The sequence below is a fragment of the Camelus dromedarius genome, chromosome 9 (genome assembly GCF_036321535.1).
Source record: "Camelus dromedarius isolate mCamDro1 chromosome 9, mCamDro1.pat, whole genome shotgun sequence".
Taxonomy (NCBI): Eukaryota; Metazoa; Chordata; class Mammalia; order Artiodactyla; family Camelidae; genus Camelus; species Camelus dromedarius.
In genome coordinates this window covers 78,735,953-78,752,441 of record NC_087444.1, presented here as the reverse complement: position 1 = coordinate 78,752,441, position 16,489 = coordinate 78,735,953, and the positions used below count along the sequence as shown (strand labels likewise).

At 43.6% G+C, this 16,489-nt stretch overlaps 3 protein-coding genes across 3 annotated transcripts in view; 2 read left to right on the top strand and 1 right to left on the bottom strand.

Moving 5' to 3' along the window:
* The window catches only part of LOC116154678 (olfactory receptor 14A2-like), a 67,084-nt gene that overhangs the window by 47,456 nt on the left and 3,139 nt on the right, over positions 1-16,489 (bottom strand). The window lies entirely within an intron of this gene.
* LOC105098772 (olfactory receptor 6Z7) lies at positions 3,899-4,850 on the top strand. The gene has a single exon (XM_010991527.3). The coding sequence runs from the start codon at positions 3,899-3,901 to the stop codon at positions 4,835-4,837; it is 939 nt and encodes a 312-aa protein (XP_010989829.3). The 3' UTR covers positions 4,838-4,850.
* LOC105098771 (olfactory receptor 6Z7) lies at positions 13,210-14,148 on the top strand. The gene has a single exon (XM_010991526.3). The coding sequence runs from the start codon at positions 13,210-13,212 to the stop codon at positions 14,146-14,148; it is 939 nt and encodes a 312-aa protein (XP_010989828.3).

The following is a 16,489-nucleotide window of genomic DNA, read 5'->3' as shown; positions in this document are numbered from 1 at the left end:
TCCTCATGCTCCTCTTGCTCACTAAGGCCAGCTTCAAAGACCTCCTCATGATCTGTGATACCTGACATTTCTCTCTCATACTGGGGCCTTTGCACCGGCTGTTCCTTCTACCCACAATGCTGTTCCCCTCAACTTTATGCATTTACAGGCCCTTCTCACCCTCCATGCCTCCATTCAAATATCTTCTTCCTGGGGTCACTTCCCTCGTGGTCAAAAACTAATGTGGCCAGACACCCCCCTTCACCATCTAACTCTCTGAAATTATGTTGGAACTTCGACTTTGTTTAATAAACTCTATTTCCACCTACAACTCTGAACCCCAATAGACACATTTCCCTCTAGCATTCAACACAAACTTCTTTTCCATCAGATGCTGTTAGAAGTTCTAAATCACAAGATGTTTTGTGAAGGAATGAGTTAACATATGGATGTCCTTAGTAATGGGGTGGTGCACAGTAAGTGCTCCATGAATGTTGGAGAATGTACCCACAGGCATCATTGTTTGTTAAATGAATCCAAACCTTCATCTCACCCTCCCTGTATCCATGTTTCATAGAGGGTTAAACCCAAATGCACTGCAGTCTTTGCATTCAATCCTTTCCAGTTATAGTCCTCCCACTAATTCATTTCTTTTCATCAAAATGTAGTCATTGCCCCAGGCCCTGCACTGGGATCTGGGATTAACAGACAGATTAGACCTTGAATGATCTTCATGATGTCTTGGGACACCTGAGGAGATTCTTAGTTTGGAACTAGTAGTTATGTTGCTTCCACACAAGAAACTATTCTGTAGCTATTAAAAGGGATGAGGTCTTTTTTTTTTTTTTAGATTCCACATATGAGTGATCTCATATGGTATTTTTCTTTCTCTTTCTGGCTTACTCACTTTAGAATGACATTCTCCAGGAACATCCATGTTGCTGCAAATGGCGTTATGTTGTCGGTTTTTATGGCTGAATAGTATTCCACTGTATAAATATACCGCTTCTTCTTTATCCAGTCATCTGTTGATGGACATTTAGGCTGTTTCCATGTCTTGGCTATTGTAAATAGTGCTGCTATGAACACTGGGGTGCAGGTGTCATTTTGAAGTAGGGTTCCTTCTGGATATATGCCCAGGAGTGGGATTCCTGGGTCATATGGTTAATCTATTGCTATTCTTTTGAGGAATCTCCATACTGTTTTCCACAGTGGCTGCACCAACTTGCATTCCCACCAGCAGTGAAGGAGGGTTCCCTTTTCTTCACAGCCTCTCCATCATTTGTCATTTGTGGACTTTTGAATGATGGCCATTCTGACTGGTGTGAGGTGATACCTCATTGTAGTTTTGATTTGCATTTCTCTGATAATTAGTGATATTGAGCATTTTTTCATGTGCCTATTGATCATTTGTATGTCTTCCTTGGAGAATTGCTTGTTTAGAAAAAAAATGAAGATAAATACAAAACAGAAACAGACTCATAGACATAGAATACAAACTTGTGGTTGCCAAGGGGGCAGGGGGTAGGAAGGGACAGACTGGGATTTCAAAATTTGTAGATACTGACAGGCATACACAGAACAGATAAACAATATTATACTATATAGCACAGGGAAATAACTACAAGATCTTGTGGTAGCTCACAGCAAAAAAAAAATGTGACAATGAATATATGTTCATGTGTAACTGAAAAACTGTGCTCTACACTGTAATTTGACACAACATTGTAAAATGACAACTCAATAAAAAAATGTAAGTAAGTAAGTTAATTAATTAATTAAAAGGGATGAGGTCAGATCCATACTGATATGGAATTCATTTCAAGATACATTACTAAAGAAAGTTTATGGTGCAGGGAGTATACTTAGTAGGCTACCTTCATGTTTATCAAGACCCATATACCTACCAATGAGGGTGATTACAAGAACTGTATCTTGAGGGTCGCACAAGAGACTGGTTTGGTGGTTGCCTCAAAAGCAGGTCTAAGGGACAAGCTGTCAGGGATTAGAGCAACGTTTACTCGAGTGAGGCGTAATATATAATGCCTACTACTAGTGAGAGTGGAGAGAGGGAAGAGGGAGAGGGGAAGAACAGAAGGGGAAGGAGGGGGAGGGGAGGAGGGGGAAGGAGGGAGGGGAGGAGGGAAGGGAGCGAGAGAGAGATTTCTACTCCCTCTTTTCACAGGTAGGGACACTGAACTGAGGGCTGTCAACAAAATGATCTAAGAGTCTTGGGACCAAATATGGTGGCTGAAAATTTAAATATCATCCTCCTGGAGTTGGTCTAGGAGAGCATGGTCAAGTGCTTCAAGGTACAATGTTTTCCCTTTCACTTAGTGTTGTGCAAAACAGTGGCCATTACGGAGAAGGGCCTGGAAGAGTTGGTCCATGATGAGCGGCTGAAGGATCTGGGGACACTTCACATTTGCAACTGCTATTCACTTGCCCTGAATGCCTTCCTCATATTTTTCCACGTTGGGGTCTCTCCGCTCATGTGTTACATCTTCGATCACTTTAGCTCCTGTCGTCTTCAACACCCTATCTCAGAGCCCTTCATGCATTTTATCATAACTCTAATCCCTTCCAAATGGCCTTGTCATTTTATTGGTTCTTTTGTTCATTGTCTCTCTTTCTCACAAGAAGTCAACACACTGCGGACAGGGACTTCATCTCTTGTTCACCCATGTGAACAGTGCTTAGCATGTAAAGAGAAGCTGGATGAACGTCATTGAATGAATTCTGTAATCAGTGCCCTAGAGTCAGAGGGGCTCCGTAGTTGGGTCCTTTGCCAGCTCTCTACCCTCTGAGTCTCAGGATGGAAGACTTTGCAGGCTTGATTGTGACAATGTGGAACAACAGCACTGAACACCAAGGAAGCCAAGCCCTGCTGTGTTTCCATCCTGGTCTGTTGCTTCCTGGCTGTGTGGTCTTGGACAATGTATTTACACATTTGATCCCCACAGCTGCCCTCTGCACAGAACCAGAGAATATAACTAGGCTTCGTGGCAGGTTACTGATGCACTGTAGGTACTGATGAATTATAGAAGTGTTAGTTATGAGATTTTTACATGAACAGTTTGCTCTATGAACCTCCATTTCCTGAAATGTATCAGTGGGGAAATAACGCCAGTTTGTCTCTGTGATAACACATACTGATATGATAAATGATGTTACCAAACTTCAGCTCAAAGGGACGTCAATTTTTGTGGGATTCCTCCCTTTTTGCCCTTCTTGAATATTATCACTGGTGACCTATAGCCTAATACAATTCTTAAATTCAGATTGGGGAGGACAGAGGAGTGTGGTGGGGAGGCTCAGTGGCAGAGCACATGCATGGCAGGCAGGAGGTCCTGGGTTCAGTTCTCAGTGCTTCCATTAAAAAATAAGTAAATGCATAAATAAATGTAATTGCCTCCCCACTCCACCCCCCAAAAAAAGAGAGAAGAGGAGTGTTTTTGAGCAAAAGAGCCAACAGTTTAGCTCTTCTTCAGATTTATAGACTACTCCTAAGTTCCTGCATAAAGTATAAAAAGAAAGGGAAAAGTCATCCACTAAAAGCACTTTTCAGAACCGAAACAAAAATTCTAGTTTCTTATTTAGTACAGAAATTTCTACCCAATGCATTATTTACTATAACAAACTCATGGGAGGCCAATATTGTTCTCCCAATTTCTGTTCAGCGTGTTTGCACAGGACATAGGTTTACCAAGAAGAGCAACCAGAGTAAAGACAATGATTTCATACTCAGAGTTTGGCTCACAAACCTACAGCATCTCTCACCATAACTGTCAATTTCCAAGAGAAGTTGGGTTTGCCAAGTGCCTGGATTTTCCATGCACTGTGAATGTATTCCCAAGTTTCTGCACTGTGTCTCCCTGTAGGAACAGAGAGCCAACAAACTTTATTTCTCTCTCCACAGATGGAGAGGTCCCTGGCCGTGGGCAACATGACCAGGGTCCAGGAGTTTGTCTTGCTGGGCTTGTCCACAAGGCCAGAAGTAAGGGACGTCCTGTTTGCCGTCTTCCTGACTCTCTACCTGCTGACCCTCCTGGAGAACTCGCTCATCGTCCTCCTCGTCTGCAGGCACAGCGAGCTCCACAAGCCCATGTACTTCTTCCTGTGCAACCTGAGCTGCCTGGAGATGTGCTACGTGTCGGTGACCACGCCCAGCCTGCTCGCGGGGCTGCGGACTGGACCCTGCCGTGTGCCCTTCACAGCCTGCATGACCCAGCTCTTCTTCTTCATCTCCCTCATCTGCACGGAGTGCACCCTCCTGGCGTCCATGGCCTATGACCGCTACGTGGCCATCTGCCGCCCACTCCACTACCCGCTGCTCATGAGGCCCCAGGTCTGCCTGGGCTTGGCCGTGACTTCATGGCTTGGTGGGCTGCTGGTCTCGGTGGCCAAGACAACATGCATCGCCAGCCTGTCCTATTGTGGCCCCAACGTCCTCAACCAATTTTTCTGTGATGTCTCCCCTCTGCTCAACCTGTCCTGCACCCACGTGGCCCTGACGGAGCTGGTGGACTTCATCTCTGCCATCATCATCTTCTGCGGGACCCTGCTGGTGGCCTTGGCCTCCTACTCAGCCATTGGGGTGAGTGTGCTCCACATGCCCTCAGCTGCCGCCCGGCGCAAGGCCTTCTCCACCTGCGCCTCCCACCTGGTTGTGGTGGGCGTTTTCTACTCGGCAGCCCTCTTCATCTACTGCCGCCCCAGCCGCATCAGATCCATGGACCTCAACAAGGTGCTGTCCGTCATCTACACAGTGGCCACGCCCGTGTGCAATCCTGTCATCTACTGCCTGCGGAACAGGGAGGTCCACGCGGCGCTATGGAAAACCCTCCACTGGTCCTGATGCTAATCTCCTAACTTAAAATTTCTCATGGCTTGAACTACCACAAGTAATACTGAAAAGCAAGTTAAATACTAAGAGAGTATGCTTCTCACGTGATATACAATGAGTTCATAACAATAATAAAATCTTAGCTACCCTAGAGAAGCATGGACAATGTCTATGAGAAAGCAAGTCATCAAAGATGAAAGATGAGTGAGTGGTGATTCACATGACAAGATGCTTGACTTTCTTAGTAAACCAGGAAGTATAAATTTAACCATCCTTTCATCTGTACTACCAGAAGATTGACAAATATTTCCCAAATGCGTCTATATACCCCCAGAAGTAGAGATAGAAATATATAAGGATATTCACTGCATCTTTGTTTGTAAAAAATCAGAAACAACCTACATGTCCATCCAGTATGTGAATTAAATGTAGCACACTCATTCTGAGACAAACATTGGAGTATTAAAAAGAAGATCTGTAGTTTTGACATTGAAAGTTGGCTAGTATAGATGTCAAATAAAAAATCAGGTAAAACACGCTATGAAATACTTTTGTTTTCTTTAATTTTTAATTTTGCAAGTGTGCACGGAACCAGAAGACCCTCTCCTGTGGTCTTCAGATACATTAGTGCTTCTTAGAGCAAGTTACTAACCAGTGTTTCCTCCCTGAAACCTAGGATTGATTAAATGAAGGCAGGAGCAGCTGATCATCCATCTTTATACTCCAGGCTCCAAGCACAAGGCTAGGCATTTGGGAAGAGATCAGTGAATGCATGATGGCTTGAAGAAAGGGTGTCTCTGAGGCTGTTTCTCCTCTACTCCTCCTCCCCTTAAGCCTCTGCAAAGCATCAAGAAAAAAGTATGCCATGGAATCTGTAATAAATAAACTCCCTGCAAACAAAAGTCCAGGACTGGATGGCTTCACTGGGGAATTCTACCAAACATACAAAGAAGAACTTAAACCAACACTTCTCAAACTCTTCCAAAAGACTGAAGAGGAGGGAACACTCTTAAACTCATTCTCTGAAGCCACCATCACCCCAATACCAAAACCAGACAAGACACTACCGAAAAAGAAAATTACAGGTCAGTATCATTGATGAGCATAGATGCAAAAATCCTCAACAAAATATTAGGAAGCCAAATCCAACAACACATTAAAAAGACCACACACTATGATCAATTTTGATTCATCTCAGGGTCACAAGGATGGTTCAACATCAATCAATGAGATACACCACACCAACAAGAGAAAGGACAGAATCTCTCAGGGGCATCTCAACAGATGCAGAAAAAGCATTTGATGAAAGTTCAACATCCGTTCATGGTAAAAACTCTTACCAGAGTGGGTACAGAGGGAACGTACCCCAACACAATAAAAGCTATTTATGAGAAACCAACAGCCAACATAATACTCAACAGTGAAAAGCTGAAAGCATTCCTGGTAAAATCTGAGACAAGACAAGGACGTCCACTCTTCCCACGTCTATTCAATGTAGTATTAGAAGTCCTGGCCATAGCAATTAGACAAGAGAAATAAATGTGATCCAAATTGGAAGAGAAGAGGCGAAATTGTCACTATATGCAATGACATGATACTATATAGAGAAAACTCTAAAGACTCCACACAAAAACTACTACAGCTGATACACAAATTCAGCAAGGTAGCAGGACACAAGGTTAACATACAGAAATCTGTTGCATTTCTTTACACTAATGAAATGTCAGAAAAGGAAAGTAAAAAAAAAAAAACCCTTTTTAAAAATCACATAAAAAATACTTAGGAATAAACCTGGCAAGGTGAGAGACATGCTGAGAACTATAAAACAGTGATAAAGGAAATGAAAGATGATTTAAAGAAATGGAAAGACATCCCCTGCTTTTGGATTGGAAGAATTAATATTATTAAAATGGCCATACTACCCAAAGCAATCTGCAGATTTTGTGTGATCCCTATCAAATTACCCAGGATGTTTTCACAGAACTAGGACAAATAATCCTAAAATTTATATGGAATCACAAAAGACTGAGAATTGCCAAAGTGATACTAAAGAAAAAGAATGAAGCTGGAAGAATAACCGTCCCAGACTTCAGATAATACTACAGAGCTACAGTAATCATGATAGCTTGGTACTGGCACAAAAACAGACATATGGATCAATGGAACAGAATAGAGAGCCCAGAAATAAACCCTCAGACCTACAGTCAATTCATCTCTGACAAAGGAGGCAAGAATATACAATGGAGGAAAGACAGTCTCTTCAGCAGGTGGTGCTGGGAAAACTGGACGGCAGCATGTAAATCAGTGAAGCTAGAACACTCCCTCACACCACACACAAAAATAAACTCAAAGTGGCTTAAAGACTTAAACATAAGACAAGACACTGTAAACCTCTTAGAAGAAAACATAGGCAAAACATTCTCTGATATAAATCTTAGCAACATTCTCCTAGGGCAGTCTACCCAGGTAATAGAAATAAAAGCAAAAATAAACAAATGGGACCTAATTAAACTTATAGGCTTTTGTGAAGCAAAGGAAACCATAAACAAAATGAAAAAACTTATGTAAATGATGCAAATGACAAGCACTTAATTTCCAGAACACACAAACAGCTCATACAACTCAATAACAGAAAAATAACTTCATCAAAAAAAGGGCAGAAGACCTGAACAGACATTTCTCCAGCGAAGACACACAGATGGCCAAGAGGCACATGAAAAGACGCTCAGTATTGCTAGTTATCAGAGAAATGTGAATCAAAGCTACAATGAAGTATCACCTCACACTGGCCAGAATGTCCATCATTAAAAATTCCACAAGTGATAAATGCTGGAGAGGGTGTGGAGAAAAGGGACTGCTGGTGGGGATGTGATTTGGTGCTACTACTATGGAAAAACAGTAAGAATATTCCTTAAAAACTAAAATTAGAGTTAACCATATGACCCAGCAATCCCTACTCCTGGGCGTGTATCTGAAGAAAACTGTAATTTAAAAAGACACCTGCACCCCAGTGTTCATAGCAGTGCTATTTACAACAGCCAAGAGATGGAAGCAACCTAAATGTCCGTAACAGAGGACTGGATAAAGAAGTTGTGGTGTATTTACACAACAGAATACTACTCAGCCACAGAAAAGAATGAAATAACGCCATTTGCAGTAACATGGATGGACCTAGAGATTATCATGCTAAGTGAAGTAAGTCAAACAGAAAGACAAACATCATCTGATATCACTTATATGTGGAATCTTTAAAAAAGATACAAACGAACTTATTTACAGAACAGAAAGACTCACAGACACAGAAAACAAACTTCTGGTTACCAACAGGGAAAGGAGTGGGGAGAGAAATTAGGAGTCTGGGATTTGCAGATACTAACTGCTATATATAAAACAGATAAACAACAAGGTCTTGGTGTTTAGCACAGGGAACTATATTCAATGTCTTGTAATAATGGATAATGAAAAATATGAAAAAGAATGTATATATGTATAACTGAATCAATATGCTGTGTGCTAGAAACTAACAAAATCACAAATGAACTATACTTCAACAAAGAAAGAAAGAAAGAAAAAAGTATTCCATTCTACCTCTTCTCCAAGTCTACAGAGACCAGAGAGGTCTCCGAGGTCCAGAGCTCCAGTTTAAGCCTGCCTCCCTGCCTCCTCCTCACCGTGAGGGGAGTGAACTCAGCAACTCAGAGCTACAAAGAGAAACAGGAGTGGGGTGGTTGGTTGGGGTGGATGCCTCATTCAAGACCAGGAGCAGGTCCTTCCACGATGGACTGAAAGAAACCTCTTCCATCGCTAGGCAGCTCCTCCTCTGGGCAGGAGCCGAATCCTTGTGGACATCCAGGTGCGGCCTCATCAAGACGGGATCTGTACCTGTTGTCCTTCAGCCATCAGGTGAGGAGACAGGTTCTTTGTGGGTGAAGACAAGGAACAGCAGAAAGAAGTGTTCTTATACAGAACACTCAGGGCACGGAGACCAGCTCTATGGAGTGTACTAGTGTGTTCACTAGCCACTGCTTCTCTAGGCAGGCAGGTCGAGTGACTTCCTGAAGACAGACAGGAAGGGAGAGATGTCCTGACACATCTGTCTGGCTTCAAAGTCTTTGCTTCTAACTATTATGTTCTACCACCCCAAGAGATGCTTTATAGTAGCTACTATTATATGGCATTGATTCATCCTAATGGAAGAAACATGACTACTACATTACAGAGTAGGCAAAGGGAGCTCATTAACTAACTTTCCTTCAGTCACACTGTTTGTAAAATTTCAGCGTCCAAACACCTGGAGGCCGGAGCCCATGTTCACTCATGTCCACCATTCCTGGTGCCCTGCTTCTGTGCACAAAGCCCTGACTTGATAAACGTTTGTGGAATGAAGAGGAATTAAAGACTTCTCCCAGACCAGAATCTGTTTTCTCATGAGAGAGATTCTGAGTTTCATTAGGACAACAGGATTCAAAGTCCACTTCTGTGTAACACCGGGCCCAAGCTTTAACCACGACACTATACTGCCCCTCCTCCTGCAGAAATCACCTGTGCCAAGGTAGGGGTGATCTCCCCTCGTCTTGAGTAACATACAACTGGAGCATGAAGAGGTTAAAAGCCTAATTCAGGCAACAGAACTAGTGTCTCGTGTTCCTTTATGAGCGGGTCAGTCAGGTGTGGCCACAGCAGAGACAGAGGAGCGGCCCAGGATCTCTGAGACAACCGACTAAAGCAACAGGAACGATTCTCGGCACAGCATCAGGGATGCTATTTTGAAGAAGGGACTTAAGAAGCACTTCAGCCTTTGCCGCGTAGTTAATTGTGGGAAATGAGTGCAAAAATCTTACCCTCTCAAGGCTTCCCGTGCCCCGGCTCTCGGACACCTCTCCATCCTCATCTCTGCCTGCTCTTTATGTGAAGCCCCGCCTCAAAGTGTGCCCAGTATTTTTGCCGTAGACATCTTTGCCCCAAGCATTTTTTCCACAAACATTTTCACTGCGTAAGTAATTGGTCATAAGGCAATTTTGCCATAAAAGATGAAATAATTGGTTGATGTTTTGGTTTCATTTCCCCCATTGATCTCCTATTTTTATACTGCATAAATCTTAGTCCTCCTAACAGTCGGTACAGTGACAAGTAGACATGACAGTCTTAACACAGTGAATGCTAACAACCACCTCTATCAACTTGATAGAAAATACGGTGATGAAACTTACTGGGAGTGTGAAATAAGAGCGTGTGAAGCTGGACTGCACACTATCCCAGAAAATAACACCAGTCTGCAAGTCCTTTGGTGACTTGGTGACTTCCCACAGAACTTCAGAACATCCATCAACAGACATGTGACAGCACACCAAGAGCAATCAACAGTGCAGAAGGCTTTCACAGGGCAGCACAGAGCTCAGCTACACACACACACACACACACACACACCCCTGCATACATACATAACACTTCGAATGAAAGACTTGCGAGAAAACTGCTCAGGCACCACCCACAAAATAAAATGAGTTATTGCCATGAATCTACATACGTTTTTAATGTATTCAAACATTTAGTATTTTGCAGTAAAGTCTTTTTAATTTTTTTATTTATTATGTTTTATTGTGTCCCTTTTAATGTTTCTCTTTAATTTTTTACTTTATCTGTATGGCAAAATTGCCTTATTGCCAACTAGGTATGCAGCAAAAATGTCTGTGGCAAAATTGCTTGCAGCAAAGTTGTCTATGGCAAAGACGTTAACGGCTTCAGGGACCTCCTCGAGACCCTGATACCTGCCATTTCCTTCTCGTTGCAGGGCCTTTGCATTTGCTCTTCCTTCTGTCTGCAATGCTGTTCCCCTCAAATCTGTGCATTTATAGGCCTTTCCCATCCTCTGCATCTGCATTCTAATATTACCTTTCAGTGTCACCTTCCCTCATGGCCAGAACCAATGTAGCCAGACATCCTCTCCATCGCCCAACTATCCAAAATTATGCTGGAGTTTAGACTTTGCTTTATCAAGTCTCTTTCTACCTATAACTCTGAAGCACCCTGGAGTAGACACATTCCCACCCAGTGCCCAGCACAGCCTTTTCTTCCATCAGACGGCATTAGAAGTTCTACTTCACAAGGGTTTTGTGGAGAATAAATGAGTTAACACGTGGGTGTTCTCAGTACTGGGGCTGGTATACAGTAAGTGCTTGATAAATGTTGGTGAACGTGCTCGCAGGCATCAGCGTTTGTTACATGAATCTCAGACCCTCATCATGCCCTCCCTGTATCCATGTTACATACACGGTGAAACCCAAACGCACTGTCCTTGTGTTTAAGCTCTTTCCACGTATATCCTGACAGCGGTTCATTTACTTTCATCGAAACGAAGTCATTACCCCAGAAACTGTGCTGGCACCTGGACATGGACAGATGAGACCCTCCATGAACTTTATGATGTCTTGGGAGGCCTGAGAAAATTCCTCGTTTGGGACTGGTAGTTATGGTGCCGCCACACAAGAAAACTATTCTGTAGCTGTGAAAAGGGATGTGGTCAGCTTCAGGCTGATATGGGATTAGCTTCAAGATATGTTATTAATGAAAAACCTGAGGTCCTAGGACCCATATACCTACAAGCCAGGGTGATTCCAAGAACTATGTCTTGATGGTCACCCAGGAAACTGGTGGGGTGGTTTCCCCTGGGGAGCGGGTATTAGGGACAAGGTGTCAGGGATTAGATCTTACTTGAAATTTTTTTTGCCTGTAAATGTACTGTCTTCTAAGGAAGACAAAAAATGCCTATTACTTGTGAGAATGGGGAAAGAGAGAGACAGAGAGAGATTCCTGCTCCATCATTTTATACATAGAAAAATTTAACTGGGAGTTGTCAGATCATCTAACGGTCTTTTACACTAACGTGGCTGCTAAAATTTTGCCATCGTCAGCCCTGATGTTAATCCAGGAGAGTCACCAGGTGGAAGCACGGACAGTGTCCTTTGATGGGATCACTGAGGGGTGTGCAAAGCAAGGGTCATTACAGAGATGGAGAGGAGGGTCTGGAAGGCTTGGTCCACGAGAAACTGTTATGTCTCTTTCTCACAAGAAGTCAGCCTCCTACAGACAGGGACCGTATCTGTCAGATTCACTCACTGTCACTCCCTGTGTCTGGCATGAAACTGGAAGCTCAATGAATGTCACTGAATGAACCTTGTAATTGACACTCTACGGACAGAAGGGCCCTGCAGTTACGTGCGAGCTCTGTGCTCTCCACGTCTCAGCTGCAGGAGACTTTCCGGCTCCCCTTGACCACGACGATGTGGCGCAGAGGAATTGGTGCAGCGCTGACGTCTGACTCAGCGGTGACGGGCCCTGGTGTGACCTTGGGCGAGTGAATTTACCTGTCTGAGTCCCACACCTGCCTTCTGGCATAGAACCAAAAATGTAACTAGGATTTCTGGCAGGTTGCTGGCTCACAGCAGGGGCTCAGTGAGTTCTAGAAGCTTTCATGATTAGATCGTGTGCCCCAGTTTACAACAATCTCCTCTGTGAGCCTCAACTTGCTCAAACACAGCAGTGGGTAAATGACGCTTGTGTCTGTATATGACCACACAGATTCGGGACATAAATTTTATATTTTCACTCTTCTGTTGAAAGGTGTGTTCATTTTTGTGGGAATCCCTCTGTGACTCAGGGAGGAAGCTGTCCCTTTCTCTCCTTTTAAAAAAATTGTTATTGTTTTGTTAATGGGGGGGAGAGGTCATTAGGTTATTTATTTATTTTTTTAAATTAGATTATTATTTATTTAATGGAGGCACTGGGGACTGAACCCAGGATCTCCTGCATGCTAGGCATGCGCTCTGCCACAGAGCTGTCCCCTCCCCTTGAACACTGCGATGGGTGAACCACAGTGTAATATAATCCAGAAAGAAAAAATGTTCTTCTCTTAATGCGCTTTTAACAGAGAGAGCTGACTGTCTTGAATTTACAGAATACTAAATATCTGTGAAGAGGGCAAAAAAAAAAAAAAAAAAGTTAATTTGGAAAGAACTTTTTTTCCCAGAACAGCAATAACAATTCTAACCTATTTGCTATAGCAATTTGCCATTAGTTGCTTCACTTAATTTATTATAACAATCTAATGGGAGGCAAATGGTTTCCCAATATTCAGTCAGTCTAACTGGACATAAGGCTGAGAATAAGGACATAGACTTACTAAGAACATCAGCGTGTCCAAGACACGTGCCCTCACGATCAGAGTTTGCCTCACACGCCTAAAGGACCTTTCTCAGTCAACAGCCAATTTCCAAGAGCACGTGGGCTACCAAATGCACTAGAGTGTCCAGGCACCATGAACACCCTTTTGTTCACTACTGTGCCTCTGCAGTAACCAGAACCTCAACAAACTTGTCTCTCTGCAGATGGAGAGGTCCCTGGCCGTGGGCAACGTGACCAGAGTCCAGGAGTTTGTCTTACTGGGCTTGTCCACAAGGCCAGAAGTAAGGGACGTCCTGTTTGCCGTCTTCCTGACCCTCTACCTGATGACCCTCCTGGAGAACACGCTCATCGTCCTCCTCATCTGCAGGCACAGCGAGCTCCACAAGCCCATGTACTTCTTCCTGGGCAACCTGAGCTGCCTGGAGATGTGCTACGTGTCGGTGACCACGCCCAGCCTGCTCGCGGGGCTGCGGACTGGACCCTGCCGTGTGCCCTTCACAGCCTGCATGACCCAGCTCTTCTTCTTCATCTCCCTCATCTGCACGGAGTGCACCCTCCTGGCGTCCATGGCCTATGACCGCTACGTGGCCATCTGCCGCCCACTCCACTACCCGCTGCTCATGAGGCCCCAGGTCTGCCTGGGCTTGGCCGTGACTTCATGGCTTGGTGGGCTGCTGGTCTCAGTGATCAAAACAGCATGCATCGCCAGCCTGTCCTACTGTGGCCCCAACGTCCTCAACCAATTTTTCTGTGATGTCTCCCCTCTGCTCAACCTGTCCTGCACCCACGTGGCCCTGACGGAGCTGGTGGACTTCATCTCTGCCATCATCATCTTCTGCGGGACCCTGCTGGTGGCCTTGGCCTCCTACTCAGCCATTGGGGTGAGTGTGCTCCACATGCCCTCAGCTGCCGCCCGGCGCAAGGCCTTCTCCACCTGCGCCTCCCACCTGGTTGTGGTGGGTATCTTCTACTCGGCAGCCCTCTTCATCTACTGCCGCCCCAGCCGCATCAGATCCATGGACCTCAACAAGGTGCTGTCCGTCATCTACACAGTGGCCACGCCCGTGTGCAATCCTGTCATCTACTGCCTGCGGAACAGGGAGGTCCACGTGGCGCTGCAGAGAACCCTCCACTGGTCCTGATGCTGGTCTCTGAAAGTCAGACCCCTCATGTGCTGATTTAAAAATCTTTATGGTCCCAGGGGAAGGTATAGCTCAGTGGTAGAGAGCTTGCCTAGCGTGCACAAGGTCCTGGGTTCAATCCCCAGCACTCCTATTAAGAATAAAAAAGTTAAAAAAAAAGTACCCCCCCCCCTAAAATTTTATGGTTCCAAACACCATCATACTGAAGGCAAATGAGACACTGGAGAAACAGACCTCCCACCTACTAGACACACGTTTAAATCAATCAGTAGCAAAAGCCGAATTACCCTTGAGAAACGTGAGCGATCTGCATGAGAAAGCAAGCGATCAAAGGTGAGTCACAGCCCACTGGCACCTCACATGGAGAGATCAACTTCACCAGGAAACTGAGAAATGCAAACAGTCCCAACATTTTACTCCTAGAAGATGGACAAATATTTTTCAAATGTTTCTCTGTGTCCCTACAAGTGCAGAGAGCTAATACGTACAATGATATTCATTGCATCTTTATAATAAAAAAAATCAGAAATAACCTACGTGTCCATCAAAAGTGAATGGATAAAATACATCCTATTAATGTTCATCCGAGACAAATACTGGGCTACGAAGTGAAGTAGGTTTTTAATGCCTGGCATGGAAATATGGTCACAACATACGTATTAAATAAAAATCATGACAAACTATGGATTTCTTTGTTTATTGACTTTTTAAAGAAGTTTTACGTAGAGTTTTATATGTGTTGGGTTTTTTGCTTTAAAATTTAAGTTTTATATAAAATTCATTTATCTTACAATTCAATTCAGCGATGAATGTTGATATAATTTCAGACTAACAGGAAAGCCGTGAGCGCACTTAAAACTACGATGTATCTTGTGCACTGTCACAAATTGTGTTTTCCTTCATTTGCTTAGCCTTTCTCCTTTTCTCTGTCACAATTTTATTATTTTTTCAAAATTATTTGAGAGTATTAGACACACCGTGCCCCTTACTGACACATACTTTAGTGAGTTTTATCCTAAGAACAAGATTTTACAGTTTGGAACAGAGGAATGGAACTGACAAACTTCTACCCGATCCCTCTCTGAAAAGCAACTCCATTAACTAGAGCTCAGTACTTGTTCTCAGCTCTTTTATGTAAAATTTATGCACAATGAAACGCACAAACCTTAAATGTTCAGTCTGAAGAATGCGTATGCTCCCAGGCCTATCCACATACAGGGCATTTATTTTATCCCAGAAAGTTCCCTCTTGCCCCTCATCAGTTCTGCCAGAACTGACTTAATAACTTTTCTATTTTTTTTCTTACCATAGGTTAGTTCTTATCTGTTCTGAAACTTTCTATAAGTGGAACTCAGAGTATGCACTCATTTGTGCATGATTTGGATCAACATGAGACATTCATATTTTTTAGTCTCTCAGTAGTTTGTCCCTTTGTCATTGCTAAGTAGTATTCTGATGTATAATGTATTACATTTGTTAACTCATTCACCTGTTGATAAACATTTGGGTTGTAGATTTTGTCAATTGTGAACAAAGCTGCCATGATCATTCGCCTACAAGTCTTTTGTGGACATGTCATTTCCCTTAGATAAATATCTTAAAAGTAGAATTATTGGGTCAATGGGTAGGTATACATTTAACATTATCAGAAACTACCAAACGTACTTTTAAATACAGTCATTCCTCCGTATCTGTGGGTTCCACACCCAGAGGCCTGACTGTAAGGGGCTTGAGCGTCCTTGGATTTTGGTATCTGTGGGGAGTCCTGGAACCAATCACCCGCAAACACCGAGGGATGACAGTATTCGCCCAGCCTCATATCCTCATCAGTTCACACGATCCTGTGTCATCAGCCCTTTTACTAACAGTTTCATGAAGTCAGAGTTTTCATTAGACATCTTACGTCTTTTACCCAGCTCAGCAGCATGGTTTATAAGAAACGTGTACTTGTCCAAAAGTCCCTTTTATGGGTCTTTTTGAAGGCGAAGCAGTTTTGCAAAGCACCAGCTTACCTGTCTATGAATGACAAGAGATTTTAAAAGGCAAGGGAAAGACCCTGATTATACTGATTTGGCAAGCTTCAATAAGTTGCTGAGGCTGGAGCATTCCAAGAGAACAATCAGAATCGTGACTGACCGCATTATACCAGGACACATCCAAATACCAGACACTCTCTATCATTTCTAGAATACCTATATTAATAACACTTATCCATACTGCATAATCTGAGGCGGCCTACCACTCACTTGACAACGTCTCCCACGCAACTCAGCGCACCAACCAACCCTAGTCACTTTAACACTTTTCTCTGAGATGCCTCAGGGACCCTCTGAAGCACCCC